The sequence below is a fragment of the Mytilus trossulus genome, chromosome 4 (assembly GCF_036588685.1).
Source record: "Mytilus trossulus isolate FHL-02 chromosome 4, PNRI_Mtr1.1.1.hap1, whole genome shotgun sequence".
Taxonomy (NCBI): domain Eukaryota; kingdom Metazoa; phylum Mollusca; class Bivalvia; order Mytilida; family Mytilidae; genus Mytilus; species Mytilus trossulus.
The window spans coordinates 53,689,156-53,706,285 of NC_086376.1; the positions used below are offsets into that span (position 1 = coordinate 53,689,156).

The 17,130-nt window shown below is 31.4% G+C and overlaps 1 protein-coding gene across 19 annotated transcripts in view; it reads right to left on the reverse strand.

Moving 5' to 3' along the window:
* Positions 1 to 17,130, reverse strand: part of LOC134715511 (gamma-adducin-like) — a 53,711-nt gene that overhangs the window by 23,241 nt on the left and 13,340 nt on the right. For 18 of the 19 annotated variants that reach the window (XM_063577720.1, XM_063577726.1, XM_063577725.1 and 15 more), the window contains exons 3-7: positions 10,538 to 10,627; positions 5,542 to 5,799; positions 4,053 to 4,201; positions 2,037 to 2,267; positions 768 to 911 (exon numbers count right to left, since the gene is read on the reverse strand). In XM_063577720.1, the coding sequence (XP_063433790.1) occupies positions 768 to 911; positions 2,037 to 2,267; positions 4,053 to 4,201; positions 5,542 to 5,799; positions 10,538 to 10,598 (843 nt within the window). In that variant the 5' untranslated portion in view covers positions 10,599 to 10,627. Of the gene's footprint in view, positions 1 to 767; positions 912 to 2,036; positions 2,268 to 4,052; positions 4,202 to 5,541; positions 5,800 to 7,358; positions 7,459 to 10,537; positions 10,628 to 17,130 lie in introns of those variants that run through there. The other variant, XM_063577724.1, reaches the window with a different exon arrangement.

Here is a 17,130-nt window from a genome sequence, read left to right on the forward strand (position 1 = left end):
AAACAAAAATATTGAACATGTTAGTCTAAGTTATAGATAGTGTTTCCTTGAATACTATTTGATATATTAATTATTTCTAAATTAACCATCACTATGATAGCTCAAAGGTACATTTCAGTAAGCCTAAGATGCATAGATTTTTGTTTGTTAAAACTATAATAGACCAGTAGTAACACTAAGTTATATAACCCTTATGCACAATTAGTATATTTTCTTCTGATAAGTTGCTTCAAATCAGATAAAACTTTTATTTCATACTAGCTCTAACATTCTTATTCAAAACCATAATTCTTGAGCACCTGATTGACAAGGAAAATGTTACAGCAACAATTCACATGAGATTTTTGTATGTAAACATTTAAACTGTTTATATAATTTTTAACTCCTGCTTTAAAGTATTAGTGCTTTCTATCATTCATTGGTATGATGAAATGATGGTCTAATATGTCTCCACTTCACATATTTTGTTTAAACTTGACAAACATATTAACTAATTGAAACTACCCTTGCAGCTGTAAATTTATAAACCTTGTCCTGAATATTACAGCATCATGCCTCAATTGTACGCCATCCTTTCTTTTGCTATGTAAAAGTACCTAAACACACATATTTGTATCATCACACTTCAGTGATGTAATGGTATATATAATATTTTATTTGACATCTACACTGACTACAGCACAAATGTATAATTATAACTGAAATATGTTTTATAAATATGACTGCCTTATTTATATAACATAATAAAATACGATTCTGATTTATACCTTATTAGTTGGTCCTAGACTGCGTTGTAATGCATCCCGTTCTTCTTGATCTACTAGAATTCCATTATAATCATGAAAACTAACATCTCCTACTATAAGGGATTCTTGTGACAAGGGAAGAAAACCACATTTCATTGTGGAGACCTGTCAAAATAAAATAATATATATATCTATATACATCCATTCACAGCATGTTTTTTACTGAGCTCACATGGTATCATGGATTGAAAGTACAAAGCTTTGTAATATTCCCTGTGTTTTTCTGCTTGTTTGTATTTGGGTTTATTTTTTTTTTCATTTTATAGTTCTTTTGACGGTCAAAATGAAAGTTATTAAACCTCAGCATGTACTGTCCCTTTGAAGCAGTTATCAATGATCTATATAAGCGAAGGATGGGACTGTTTACTCTTTGCTACAAGGTAGATGACCTGAAGTTGCTATTTCAAATGTTCTCAAACTGATAAAAAGTTTCACTCTTGAGTACTGACCACAAGTTAATAAAGTGAAGATATTACTGCATTGCAAATGTATAACGGAGGCTTTGTACAAGCTTTTCTAATGTGCTTTGATTTGACATAGATGCATATATGTGTATTTACCCTTTCAACGCTACACAAAAAAATAGAAAAATGGCTGCTATTGCTGCTGCATTTTTTTTGTGTTCATTCATTAGAACAGTATTTTCCTTTTCAGACTGCTGTATCTTTTTTAGTATAAGAGATACAGAGAAAGTTATTGCATGAAAAATGCTCAGGAGAGCATGAACTGTAATGTTGGGCAATTTTTTATGTGAAATTTTGATCAGGTTACCTGCATTTTCAGGTAATTAACAGGTAAAAGGTGTAATTTATTACATTTGTGTTGAATTTTGAATAAACACTACTTTAAGTCTTCATTTGTTTTGTTGTTTTATCTGCTGTATTATAAAGAAGACACCAGTTGCCAGATTCTGTAGTGTATTGCAGTGGCGAACGGCGTACGTCATCGCGGCATATGCCGTGTATAGCGTTGAAAGGGTTAATCAGAATAATGTGACTTTTTTTTATCTTTATAAAATACCACAACTATTCCAAGATTCCGTCAGCAATTCAGCACATACATTCAAAATCTGGTTTTTGGTCAAGTTACTGAAATGCTGCTCATTTAGATTTCAGTGTAGGGTTTTGTAGTGACTAGTATTAAGCCTTTGGGTTTTTTAATATTTGTTGCCTCAGTTTTTTTTCATCTTAAGGTGTGTCATCTTAAGATTTATCTTTAATAAAGACTTACAGCAACAACTTCAGGTGTATGTAGATGAATAATGCACTTAATGTCCGGCCTAGCCTGATGAATGGCTGAGTGTAATGTAAAACCAGCTTTGTTAATTCCTAATGTTGTTGATCCAGGATCTATTGTTTCTCCCTGCATGTCCACTTTAACTAATGATGATGCCGTCACTTCTGAATACAACACTCCAAATGGATTAATTAAAAAGTGTTCATGTTCTTGGTTAATTCTTGCCTGAAATATCAATTAAATAAACTATATACACCACACTAGCTACTTTTATACAATTTTTTAGGCGATTTAATTGCTACTATTTATTTAACATATGGTAAGGTCTTAGGTTTATCCAAGAGACATATTGCTGTATAAATGTGAAATGATTGAACATGCCTAAACATTTTGACATAAACATTAAAAGTACAAAAAAAAATTTCATCTTTCAAAACTGCATGATACCAGCATAAATATTTCACAGAGACATATTGCTGTATAAATGTAAACGGATTGAACATGCCTAAACTTTCACAATAGGCCATGTACCAAGACTAGAGGATTTTTTTTCTACTATTCATCGATTTGGTAATGTTTAATGTATTGACAAGACATTACCAATCTCTTACTGCATGATGCCTTATGTCCAGTAAGGTACCATAAACGAGTTTTACAAGATTAATAAGACAAATGTAACTAGTAAACATGTACACTTCTGGAGCACAAAAAAAATTGTGCTCCAGAAGCTCTTGATAGTTTTCAATGCAACATTTTTTTGTAGATTAAAGTAAGTCTTGTTTTGATTTTTTTTGGGTGTCCTCAGTATTTTTCCAACTTGAGGAAATGAAAATCTATTACAACAACAAGCCCATTCAATTAGCCCAAATGTTTGAAATCTATAGTACACTTATTGTTTCTCTAGCTATGCAACTACTAAAAGTCAGCATCCTGTTTCCTACAACTTGTGTATCCTTTGCCAAACCTGAGGTGTAAAACAAACATTTCCTGGACACATATGTGTCCCATTGTATATTTCTAACATTGTTTCCTACCATGTGGTTTTTATACAATTTGCATATATAAGTTCTTTAAAGTAGAACATCTTTAAAAATAATTCATTTTGACATAAACATTAAAAGTACAAAAAAAGTTTCATCTTAAAGATCTTTCAAAAATGCATGATACCAGCATAAATATTTCACAGAAAATAAAGACTGAAACATTCCATCCCACAAATGTCCTTATAAATCCAATGCAAGAATTCCAGAATGTTATTTTTTTGTAAGGGGCTAGAGAGAAATACATGTTTTTCAATAAAATATGGCAAACAAGGGGAATTTCCTAGCTAGTATAACCTTATTTTCCAAAAGTTAATGAAAGTGCTGTTGTTTGTGTCTCATTCAGAATTTTGTTATCATCTTTTATGCTACTGGTTATGTAACAGAAAGAGCTGCAGTCGGCTGGATATTCTATAAGAGTTAAAAGGAATATGGATTCATTTATTTCTTGGGTACAATTTTTGTAGATTGACAAAAACTTGCATATTTGTGGATATTTATTTTCGTGGTTTTGGCAAAGACTTTAGAAAATTAATAATTCATTGAACATTTTTAATCTGGGTTCCCATTTACCCACTAAATCCATGAAAATTAGTATACAAGGAATATTAATGAATCCACAGTAGGTTTAACCATATTTTTTGTAGTCTGAGCTGTATGACAATTTTATGACAAAGGCACTGACGCTATAGAGCACAGGGGGAATTCCTAGTATAACGAACGTACTGTTGTGTCTCATTCAAACTTTTGTTTTCTTTTTTTACGCTACTGATTATGAGATTGTAAGAGGTGCAGTCTGTTGAAATGCTTTAAGAGTTTAAAGGTAGGTTTTACTATATTTTTTGTGGTCTTGAGCTGTATGACAACTTAATGGTAAAGACTGGCGTTATACAGCACAAGTGTTATTATTATGGTATAATATTCAACACTTTATCATGCTCTTATAACTGCTACTTAATGAAATACGTACACTTATGTGATTATAAATTCCATAACTCCACCCATTCAGATCTACAACTCTGTACAAGGAAGCTACTTTACACCGTAATTGTTTTTCCTGTTTTGTATATTTTGTTGTTTCCATGCCCTTTATGTCTGCGATTGGAATGACAGAAGTAACTGAAAGAAGAAATGAGAATCTCATTATAGTTATAGTATACATGTGAAAAGTATGCATAAAACTGTATCAATGCCTTTTAAATTCAGATTTTGGAGTAATTGAAATGTTTTGAATAACTTTTCTGCATCATTATGCACAATCGATAACTTATTTACTGCACAATTGGAAACAAATATTTTCAATTTCATAGATATCTGCATGCAACAGGTCAGATCTTATTTTATCTTCAATGACAGTCAAAATTGACAGCTGTTGGATGATTCAAGTGCTCTGACACATCAAACTTAAACTCAGGCAAGCTGATAGGTAACTCGACATTAATTTCATATTATGATTTTACAGGCAAGTCTACAACGAGCTAATGGGTTAATCTACACCAGTTGCAGATTATGATCTCAACAAATATCAGTTCTTTAAAAAAAAAATCTAATTTCAAAATACAGTTGCATGAAAATGTGTGCAAGATTAGGAGCATTTTCCCTTTAAAAAATATTTACCCTTACAAATTTGAGAAAACAGCTGTCAATTGGCCATTTAATCTTGAACTTTTGATCTATTTTCTCACATATGTATCATTAAACAAATCTTTAAGGTAAAAAAACTTAAATCAGTTTCAATCTTTTGATCTTTTAAGATTCAGTGTTTATGATATTGTTTAGCAAACAAGACAATCTTGAAACAACAAATTATAACAAAGTTTGTTGACCAAACACATTTTTTTTCTACCTTAATGTAAAAATTGACTTGCTTTATAAAATAAGAGCAACCAAATGAAAACATGTTGACATAATACTACACAATAGAAGTGTGCAACACATGGCAATACATAACACTGTGATTCAGTTAAAAATGACTTGTTGGTGGTTAAATGATTCATTTTGAAACAAGGCCATAACTGGTGATACCAGATCAGGATAAAACTCTGGTTTATGTCCCTCGTCTTTATCTAATAATGAAATGGAGAGAGATTTTTAAAGAGGATCACCAAAAATGTTACAGTTTTTCATTCATAATATTATTATGATGGAAGACATCATATCAATTCTAAAGGGAGCCCTTATTCACCTTGTGAAATCACATAACATATACTTGATGTAATAGCACTTCATATCAAAAGAGGTACTTGAACATATGATTTTCTGCATCCTACAAGCTACTGCAGTTTTGCTGTAGAAAAACTCACTATGGATTATGTTTCTGTTAGTTTCGTAATTTGTCTGGATCATAATATTATATTGATTTTTCAATGAAATTGCCATTTAATATCAGAATATATGCTATATGGTAAATAAAACCCTCCAACAAAATCAAGCTCTAAACTCATAACAGCTCAACTCACGTCCTCTTCCAAAACCACCACTTTGCTGGCTTGATTTGTTGTTTTGGTTGAGTAGATCTGTAATTTGCTGTAGTGCTATTAAGTTGGTGGGGTCATTTCCTTCAGAAATCTGTTCATTTATAATCTCCTCTAACTCTTTACGAAAAGCCTCGCTGTTGAGGACTAGCGACACTCTGGACCTATCCTGCATTTGTTTGACATCCTCCTTGACATCTGCTGGTCTCCTCATCTGACGCTGGTATTCTGGGTCATCAGGATCTGGAAATACAGAAAAAGTTATACATTTATTAATGATTTTAATATCTTTGTCTGTATTATCAAAATGTTGTACATGTATTTACATTCTGCAGTTCTAGTAGTTAGAAACAGTATTGTCATTCTAATTATACAAATGAAACTCAAGTCAACATCTGAAATAATGTCTTTCAGAAACAGACTTAGGGATAAAAAGGCATCCTGTCCTTACTATTGACTAGAAAACATCACTTTCTCATGCAACAAAGTTATCATATTAGTTGCTTGGGTGGTTAAATTGTTTTCCCATTAACCTAGACCACACATTTTTTTTTAATTAAATTTTGAAACTGATTTCTGAGTCAATAGGCAAATTTGCTTTGGTAAAAAACATATCTATGTTAGCTGCTGTTATTGATTTTCTAGTTAATGCCTAGTCATTTTCCACTGTGTCATTTCTTAAGTACATGGAAACCATGCACAATTCTAAGTGTGGATTCATTAATAAACAGTTGTGGATATTGATCTGCATTAAAAAAAATTCTGAAGGCAAAAAAGGGCAAGTATGTCTATTAACCATGGAAAATTTATTTGGCTCAAAATAAGTCAACTATAAACTGACAAATTTTATAGTCCATGTATGATGAGCATTCAATTTTTAGACATAAAACAGTTTATATTGTCTTGATAAGGATGTATTTGAATAAGCCAACACCCTTTACGATCCATTAAGTATGTGTTGACTATGTAAAATGTGCATTTTATTTCACACTATTTATAAATGTTGGTGGTTTAAAACCCCTACGCCAAAATATGCCATTGCAACATGAGCTTGACAAATCTGAGTAGAACTTTGACACTAGAACAATTGTATAGGAGCATGTCAAATCCTAATCAAGATGGAACATTTCAACAATCAACGGCTATACATAGATTGTTCACAGATATAATAAGTCATTCACAAATTTTTTCTTATGTAAAGTATTTAAAGGACTTGTAGGGTAAACAATTGCGGAATTTACTATTAAAGATAAATGTGAAGTTTTGATTACCTCCGTAACTTTATGTAGTATGTAACTTTTGTCACTAGTCTTGTGCACAGAAAGTGTGACAGGTTGTAGACTTTAGCCTTGTTGTTTTAAATCAAATAATTTGCAACTGATTTGTTGCTTTTCTAATAAAGGAGCACCTTATAGTAGTAGGACCAAAGTCTAGTACCGGTATGTGATGAAAGAGTCTTGTTGACTTGTGTATGTAATGCTGCAATACCCCTTTTTAATATGCTTACTGTACTTGTCACTATAAGATGTAAGATATCTATAGCCATGTCCTGCATTTTAACACCAAATTTTATTCGTGTAGGTAACAATATGATAGACCTAAACAGTGCAATACTCAAGTCCAAAAATCCCCCTCAATTATGTTGAGGCAGACAATTATACATTATGATTATGCTCACACTCATTAAATGCATTCTGGCTTCTAAAACAATTGGCGAGACACAGTGTGTATACAATCAAATATATCAAAAGGTTATTCAAGAAACAAGTCCCACCAAACTGAATATATATATATTTATTTACCTTCTGGAACTTCTTCAATTATTCCAATCTTTTCATTCTTTTGTTTCATATTTAAGCATTCACAAAGCTATTTTTATGAAAAATTCTCTTAATCCTTTAGAAAAAGGGACAATTATTTTTTACTCTACTGTCTTTATGAAATAAAATAATTGGAGATGCAGGACATAGCTACTTAGAAGGCTTGCATTTCAAAGTTGACAAGTTTAATAAGCTTATATCAAACACCCCCACATTATATTAAGTTTTGTTACTAACTTTTTCATCTTTAGTATTTCAAAGAGAACAGACAAGTTTTTATTTTATTTCTCAGCAGCGATTAAAGGAAAAAAGGGCTGACATTGACCCCTATTATCCATCATATATGATTTGATATTAGATAAAATCATTTTGATCACAAAGAAATAAGATAAGAATCAATGTCCTGTACAAACATGCCCTCACTTGTAAATATACAGCACATTCAGAACTATTTCCCATTTATCAAAGGAGACAGCTTGAGAAAAGTGTAAGTGACTTCACCTTAATTTGAATTTGATCTGTGTTATGTAGTAATAGGTTGTGCCTGCTCTATGGTCAGCTTGTTGTCTCTTTGACTCATTTCCCATTTCCATTCTCAATTCTATTGTGTTTTATTATAAACATTTGTTTCAGGCAAACTAAAGTTAGAGAACAGAAACCAACAGACAGAAGGACACTCAATGTCCATGCTGCTTGCATGATGTCTTATCATTGGATAATTTTACAGGAGTAACCAATGGTCCATCATTTGAGCAACCTTCTCAATTACATGTGTTTGATGTCAGTTTATGATGGGGTTTGTACATGTGTTGACTCAGTCTTTGGTTTTCTGAGTATTGGTAAAATGTGACTTGTTTCTGTTCTCAGTTGTTTTATTTTTTAGCCATCCTGGTATTGTCTTGTTTTTGTACAATAACTTATAGTTTTGAACTTGATTATGCCCATTATGATCTTTTCCAGATATATTGAAATACATTGTAACATATTCCTTATCTGTGCCCCAATGTTCCCACAACATCCTTTTTCTATATGTAACACAAACCTGGGTTTTTTTGAATTTTGTTTGGCCTAATTCTGTTTTCAAAACAGATAATTAGGGTACGCATTTTACTAGCATGACCTGATTATCTTATATTATATGTCTGATTAAAGTCATTATGGATCTTAAGTATCATCTTTGATCTGCATATTCTATTTATAGATCTGGCAAAGAGAAATGCTTAACATTCTTGTTGGCTTACATTTGTGTAAAACTGCTGTTGTAACATAACTATTATATGTTGAAGGATTTTTAATTATAATGTACAAGGTTTTTTCATCCACCTAAATTAGATCAACAACCTTAATGGGAACAGTAGAAATATTTATTGATATAAAATCTCTATACACAATTTCATGGTGTATCCATGAAGTACTTATCCAGCCTTTTGTTAAGTATTGAATTAAACAGCTTTCCAATTCACATATTTATAATTTTGCAATACATATACCTCTAATGTGCATACCAAAACATTCCTACTCTAAATAGCAGACACAGATACAGAGGGGGGTCGGGGTTGGAACTCCCTTTTTTTGGGGGGACGATCAATGCATTTGAATGGGGACATGTAGTTGGAACCCCCCCCCCCCCCCCCCCTTTGTCCTGGGTTAGGAATCCCCCCTTTTTTAAATTGCTGGATCCACCCCTGAATAGCATTGTCTAAAAGTTATTTAATTCATTACACTTATTTAAATCTTTTAAAGAATACAACACTTAAGTTTTCTAAACATATTTGCATTACATCCTTAAATCACACTTGTTGCCTCTAAAATTTGTACAAAAGCACATATATATTACCGGTATATCTTTTAATTCATAATGATTGAAAGTTGGTATTAATCAGCAACTATTCTATTGCAGCATTTGAAAAATGCATGTTGTGAAGAAATCCCATAAGACATGAGGAATATTACCCAGTTCAAACAGATCAATACATTAACTCCCCTACACAAGAAAACTATCAGCTTTTTGACAGCTTATCATCTGACTTAACATAAATAGAGATACCAAATATTATAAAATGGCTTTCCAGTGTGTACTTTCAAGCCTTCTCTACAATGCTATCAGATATACATTCCACCTTATTACAACTGACTGTGATAGGTTTAGCAGACCTGACCTTATAACTGACAGAAACCTGAGGTCAAACATTTGATCAGTGCCCTAATCGACTTTTAATGGACAACCACAACAGATAAAAGATGATAAATTTTATCTTTCATGCCTACCTGCATAATAGCATCAAGTGTTAGGTAAATAAAAGAACTTTGGCATTATCATTATAAAGTGTTATAAGGCGACGCCCCTTCTCCTACAGAATCATCTATAGAAGAAGTCATTCAAGTGTTCCTAAGTCTGTCTGTAGATTTTTTTTTTACAACATATATGCAATAATGCATCAATAGTAGAAGTCATTCAAGTGAAGTGTTCCTGACTGAGTCTGTATTTTATTTTTATACATGTATGCAATGATGCAAGCATAAGAATATGACCCATCCTTTATTTCAATTGACTGTCAGTCTCAAGTATTACATGTGTATTGTTATTTCATACCCCACTCATATTTTTAGAAGGAAGACACAAGTTAACCGACTTTCAACTTTAGAAGGTACAACCTTAACCTCAATCAATAAGAATTATGACAGAATATTAAAGTTTTTTTCCTTGTAGTTATTACTAACTGATAAATTATCTGATGTAACTTGTAGGCAAGATCTAACACTTGTAAATTTCAATTTATTTTTATGTCATGATATCTGATAAACCAACATAATATCTTTTTTAGTTTGTAGGCCCACCTGTATGTAATATTATGATGTACTAACTATTTAATAAATTGCTTTTGTAATTACAACACAAACCCTTTCCTACATTTTTTGAAGTTAGTTTTTTAAAAAGCTTTTGTACACATGTGTATGAAAGATGTCTAACCAATGAACTTCTACTTGCAAATCACATGGATCGTAAGATTTTATTAAACAAACAATGTTAACCTTGTGTGAGTAACAATTAACTGGTTGAAGTGGTTTTTTATTACAATCGAAAATTTCTGATGTAATATATTTATGTAGATGTAAAATATTTATACAATATACACTTAAGATAAAGTTTATTGATTTACCTATATTGTCTATATACTTCCCAGAGGGGCTGGATGGCCCATTGACCTGAGGGGCAGACATTGTTGCTTCACAGATCACCTACTGGGGCCCTGAAAATAGAAAATACATTTTTTAATTAGTATGAAATAATACATCAATTTGTATCAATGAATATATAACCGTAGGCTAAGACTGCTACATAACTCTCAACTGAAAGAAAACATAACACATTAGGTGAAATCTTTACAACTATTGACATCTTAAAATCTTTAGGCCTGTATCATTCCTCATGAGAAAAAAAAACTTTTGTCAACTTTAATGATAGGTTACATAATGTTGTTCAAAAGCTTTAAAATATGAAATGATTATAGTACTTATATTAAGTAAATGCTTTGGTTTTAGCAATTTTATAGAGAGATGACTCATAAAAAAATTTCATTGCATTTGGCAGTTATATCTTTGAGAAAGTATTTGGTACTACATATATAAGATACATGTATAACTGCTCCAGATATGAAACACAACTTGGCTACTAAAAAAGTGCATATTACAAATATACGTTTTTTTATATTTTATTTGATTATTTGTGAAAAGTTAAAAGACAGAGTAAAAAATTTTGAAATTCGGACACAATACCAGAAATATATCACCATTTAAAGTCATCCATAAAGTTCTTATGTCAGATCTAGTGTTTTGCCTAAGAAAATATTTGACAAAAAGTAATAAGCTGGTCTTGAGTAAATCAGTTCAATGTTCAACCATGTGTCTTTAAAAACAAGAAACCTGCTGTCAAAGATTTGCACTAGACAGTAGACATTTCACCTTTCTGCTCTCTGGCAAAAAGATATTTAAACAGTTATAAAATATGACCAATGATTGAATTGTATTTTATAACACAGACTGTCTACCCGGTAATCCTTTCTAACAACAGAATTATCCACCCTTCACTTTAAACATTATTTTATAATCATTCAACTTATTTGTTCTAACTTTTTACCTGTGCATTTAAAACACAGAAATAAGTCTCTTTAAAACAAATTAAAGTTGGTATACATATGAAAGTAAAAACTCAATTGCAACATCTTGATCAAAGAGGCTTTGCTTTAAAGTCTTTGAGATATATTCTTTTATTTTAAAGCTACAAACCCATTCATAAATTTTATCAAACACATTTTAATCAATAAAAAGAGTATTACAGATAAAGTTTGAAATCTGCAAGCTTCATTCAATTAGTTTTCTGTTCAACTGTTTGGATTTAGTCCAATAACTTTTGATTTGACTTTTGTGAATTCATATACATGTAACCATGAGACCCATGCATGGGTGAGTCTGATTTCACACATATAAATGATATTTAATGCATGCACTTATCATTTAAGTGTACTCTCAATCAGAAGCAATGGATGGCAATTTACACTTGGCTTTCTTGACATATAATTCTTTGGCAGGTTAAACTTGTACTATTTGACATACATGGGATTATGCCCCCATTTCAGTTATTACCAATTTATCTTTATATTTTGGACTTAGCATACCCTTGTTCCTTGTACATATATTAAGATTGTGAGCACATTGTGAGACATCAAGATTTATTTTAAAGTAACTCCTTCTGAAACTTTTCATGTGAAACCTTTACTTTTCTCCAGTTTTTTTTTTAAAACAGACCAAAGTTCAATGCCCTCTTTATTGATAAATAATATTGCTACCAAACAGTGAAGCATTGTAACATTTGTGATTACAATGTAACATATAATTATGTTGTGAATCAATATCATCTTGTGTATTTTTCACTGATGTAAACCATGTGATTTGGAGCAGATTATAGCAGCATTATTATTCATATGAATTCCCATGATATCTAGCCAAAGTAATGCTGATTAGCTCTACAACAAAACCAACTTCTGTACAATTTTACTTTTGCATTAGTGTTTCTTTGAAGGCTTTGTTGATGTCAAACATGAAACAACATTTTATATCTGAACTTGTGTTTAATTTTCAGGAATAAGTATCATATTTTGTTTTGTGCTCTGTTTGTATTTGTATATTGTATCTGTTCTTTGTTTTCATGTATTGTTATAACTGTACATCAGTAGCAATTTAATAAGATAGCAAGCAGCTAAAAACCAAATACATGTTTATTTTTGGTACATTAATATAAGTCTAAGATGCACATTGGTCTGATGTGGGAAAAAACTTGAAGCTTTGACTTGTAAAATAGATTACAAACTGCAGATCCAAAGACCTTCAATTTCTCTATTAATCCATATTCTATTAACTTCAATGATTTACAGACTTGCAAGACCTTTAATAAAACATTATTGGGCCAATTTGCTAAATATTGATTTCTTAAATGCTTAAAAAGGTCCACTTTTTATACATTTAATTCGTGAATTCAATGCTTTTAACCTCCAAATTACTATTTTTATGAGTAAGTTGTACATGAATGAATTGATATGCTAAGAAACAGTTTTAGTTTCTATACCTTTGTAATTTGGTTTGTGAGAATAAAGATATATATAAGCTTTATACAAGATTAACATATTGCTATTTCCCACAATTTAATGATTATAATGACTGGCATAATCAACAGTATTAAATACAAGACATCAATTTCATCTTCAAAGAAAATATACCCTATAATCTTTCAGTAAACAAATGACATCATGCCAGTCTAAAACTTGACCTTGCCAAGCAGGTAAATACCACTTGTAAAAATAAACATAGCAGAAAATAATATATTGCTTTTTTTAAAACCCTGCAGTTATCGCCTTTATCTGACTAATTTTGTCCCATATCAATACTCAATCTATAATCCAGATACCAAAGAAAACAAACCAGCCAACATTTTTTTTTTATCAGCCCATTCTTTTATCAGTTTTCTGTTTACAAGGGAATTCAAACTGAGTCATCCAGTCAATGTGGAAATGTATTATTCATCACGAAATTAACATGATTTCAATGCAATGAAATTTACCTGTGACAAAGCACATGTTTGAAATGAATTTGACAGTTAAAATGCATTTGACTGATCTTAACCTTTATTTTGATCAACTGCAACATTAGAGCAGGGTGTTGTAAGAATTATCACATCTGCCATCATAATTAATATCATCTACAAACATACAAACAATATTTGGGAATCAGTTATCAACAGTAACCCATCTGTGTGAGGCCAGATATCTAGACTGATAGATTGTAGGATGATACATTGTTTGCATAATTGTAAACGTGTGTTGATGGCATGGTGTATAATCAATACATGTTACTTTGAGACAAAAAGAATAGAGGTATTCTGTGACAAAACTTATCCTGAAGTGCAAATAGTTACCTAACATTGTTATGCTATAATCCAGAAATAGAGTGTTAAAACTTGGCCAGGATTAATTTATCACACATGCAAGTTTAACAGGGCACCAGGTACATATTTCAGTGTTGATCCAAATACCATATGAGTCTCATGTCTTCTGCAGGGACAACTGGGACATACATGTAGATCCAGAAACAGTTTACCGTGCTGGAAATTTCAACTAAACCCAAGAGTTAAGGAAGATTAAATAGACGTTTTAAGACTAACTGCTATCTCCCATAAGCTTATACAATTTAAAACAGAGATTTGTGAAGAGTATACTGGTTAATAAAGCTAATCAAATTAATATATACAGTTTACATGAGAGTTTACAGTGCAGTGTTTACAGACATCAGGTGTCCATAAATCATATCTAAAAGTTATAATTTTGAAATGTGTATTATTCTATTAAATCTATTATATATCTGACACAGTTGTACAAATGTATCTAGATTCTCCAACATCTCTGTCCTGTAACTGGTTTACAACTGAAACTTGAAAAAAAGCAAAACATTTTCACCACATGCTGACAACCTCCTACATAGGCATAAGCAGCTGGATCCAAAACAAACAACATTCAAGATTAGTTATCATAAACAATTAGGTTGTGGCTTTTCCCAGCTAATAGTTCATAATACCTTACCTCACGAATAGAGCAAAAATTGGTTCAAATCTAAATTGAAAGCTGCAAGCTCAAGCATGTCAGAGCCCTTTTTATATACCAAACTTCAACCTAACATGCAACTGTCAAAGAATGCAGCACTTCCAAAAAAATTTGATTTGTATGAACGCTGTGTGTTGTAATTCCTGTAGACAGGTCTGATAATCACATACAAAGAATATACCACTGATATGCATTAGCATTCTATACCATGACAACTTTTTGTTTTCTCAACATAGCAACAAGAATGTTTTTTGAAGTCGGCAATTTTCCAAAACTAACATACTATCCTTGTTTACTATTTGCTCAAAGATTATTTTTATATAAATCACTCAGTACTACTGCAGCATTTTGTAGCTTACTAAATTTATCCTTTTTAATACATTGTTCATATCCACAAAACTTAAATGCCCGGTACTGCTGCATGATTCATTTTTGTGGAAGGAAACAATTGTAAGAAAAACTCAAAATGCTGTTTCCTTCTTTACCAATAATTCAAACATTAAAATTAACTTCACCTTATAATTGAGGGGGAGGACAGGGGGTACCCTTCTCCCTTCTCCCACCCCTCCTATCCTTTCTCCTACCCCTCTTCTCCTTATTTTTTTTTTTTAAATTTACCAGAAAAAAGAGATATATTTTATTTTTTCATATTTTATTTTTTTCTCCAACTTTTTCTCCTTTCTCCCAGCCTTCCTCTCCTTTCTCCTACCCCCTTTCTCCTTTCTCCCACCCCCTTTCTCCTTTCTCCTACCCCCTTTCTCCCTGTCTCCCTTACCCCTGTCCTCCCCCTCATAATTACTAAGTCATTTTTTTTTCTTCAAGGGAACAATTTTTGAATCATGGCATTCTAAGATGAACATATTATTTAAAGATATGAAAAGCTGATTTGCCATCATGTACATGGAGTGGCATACCAATCAAATTCCAGAAAGCCTATTTGTTTAAGGAGAAAACTGATGCACTGACTGCTGGTCTGACATTACATGTACAGCATTACTTTAAATAAAACCAAACCCAACATTTTCTTAGTTATAGATTTTTTCCCTTAATGCTATCAAGGTGACCTTAATGTGACCTTGAATCTTTAAAAAAAAAAACAGAAATCCTGATGAAGCAATAGAAAAGTTTGATCAAACTGGACCTCTATAGTGCTTCTATGAGAATTGATATGGACAAAATTCCATCTGTAAATTTGTTGTGAATGAGTAAGCTCTGCTCAGGTTGAGCTTGAGTAATATGAGCATAAATATTTCAATCTGATGCATAGACAACTCACCTACTTGGACAGCACCCTGACTCTACAAGCAACTTTGAGTGTAAACCTTTATGTCCTAAAATGCAAACAATTTTGGACATACATGTATATACATTCCATTATATACTTTAAGTCTACAAATTCCCTATATTTATCCAATGCAACTGACAACCCTTGATTGATAAATCAATGAAATATACTTTCATTCTGTATACATATTTTTCTATTGACTTGTAAACAGTCCAGCTGTTACAGAAAATATTTCCCCATCAATACATCTATGGAATTTACTTACAAGTGTAGCAAATTAGCTATCTGACTGCTTTTAAAATGCAATTGACCGCTGAACATCCGATTTATTGTTTTTAAAGCCTATAATTAGAATTCACTGATTAAAAGGGAGATAACTTGTGATTAAATCCATTACTACATGCAAATGAAAAACATGGTTGTTAAAATCCCCAAATAAAAAGTGCAATACATGTACTAACAAACAATTGTTTGTATAAAAATGTAAGCTTTTTTTCCTTTAATAATGTATATAATACATGTATATCATAAAGGATTGTTTTTCACACAGATTATAAAGGCCATAAGTTCTTTTCTTGATAGAGGATTTTGTGGATTCCTTGAAAATTGAAGAAAAGAAAATGTACAAAAGTGGAAGGTTATTGACTACATGTATCACCAATAGAAAAATCTCCATGTGCATTTACTGTACCTGTACATGAAGATTTCAAGTTGTTTATTAAGTCCTCTATTGCAAAATGGCAAAGTTAAAAAACAAATTCAACAAAAACAGCTTTAAGAAAATTATGTAGCTCACCTCAAAACTAGAGAAAAATGTCCAAGACAAGAGGTATAAGTCTGCTTATATTCAATCATTTGCTTGTGTGTTCAGTTTTAATTTATGTGGCTCACACAAAAACCAAGGTCCAAAGCCAAAAGTTAGGTATACTGTTCTGCTTATATTTGTATTATATTCATTTTCTGTTTTATTTTGGTGTGAAGTCTGAGCACAATAAAAGCCTACTGATCAAGAAAGAGTATGAACAATGAAAAAATACAATTATGAAGTAAAGATAAGGTACGTATACAGGACAATGAAACTTGCATTAATGCATCCATAAAAGGAATTATGATGTAATCTTCACAAATTGATGACTTTCATCTAAAATTACGATGACCTATGAATGTGAAAAGGTCTTCAATTTGCACTTTATGTCATTTTTCTCTTGTTTGCTGCATAGCTAGCTTCTCAAATGACATAAATTACCATTTTACATGCATTAATTTACATATAATTTTTATAAAATTGCATCTGATATTATCACTGCTACATGTATCT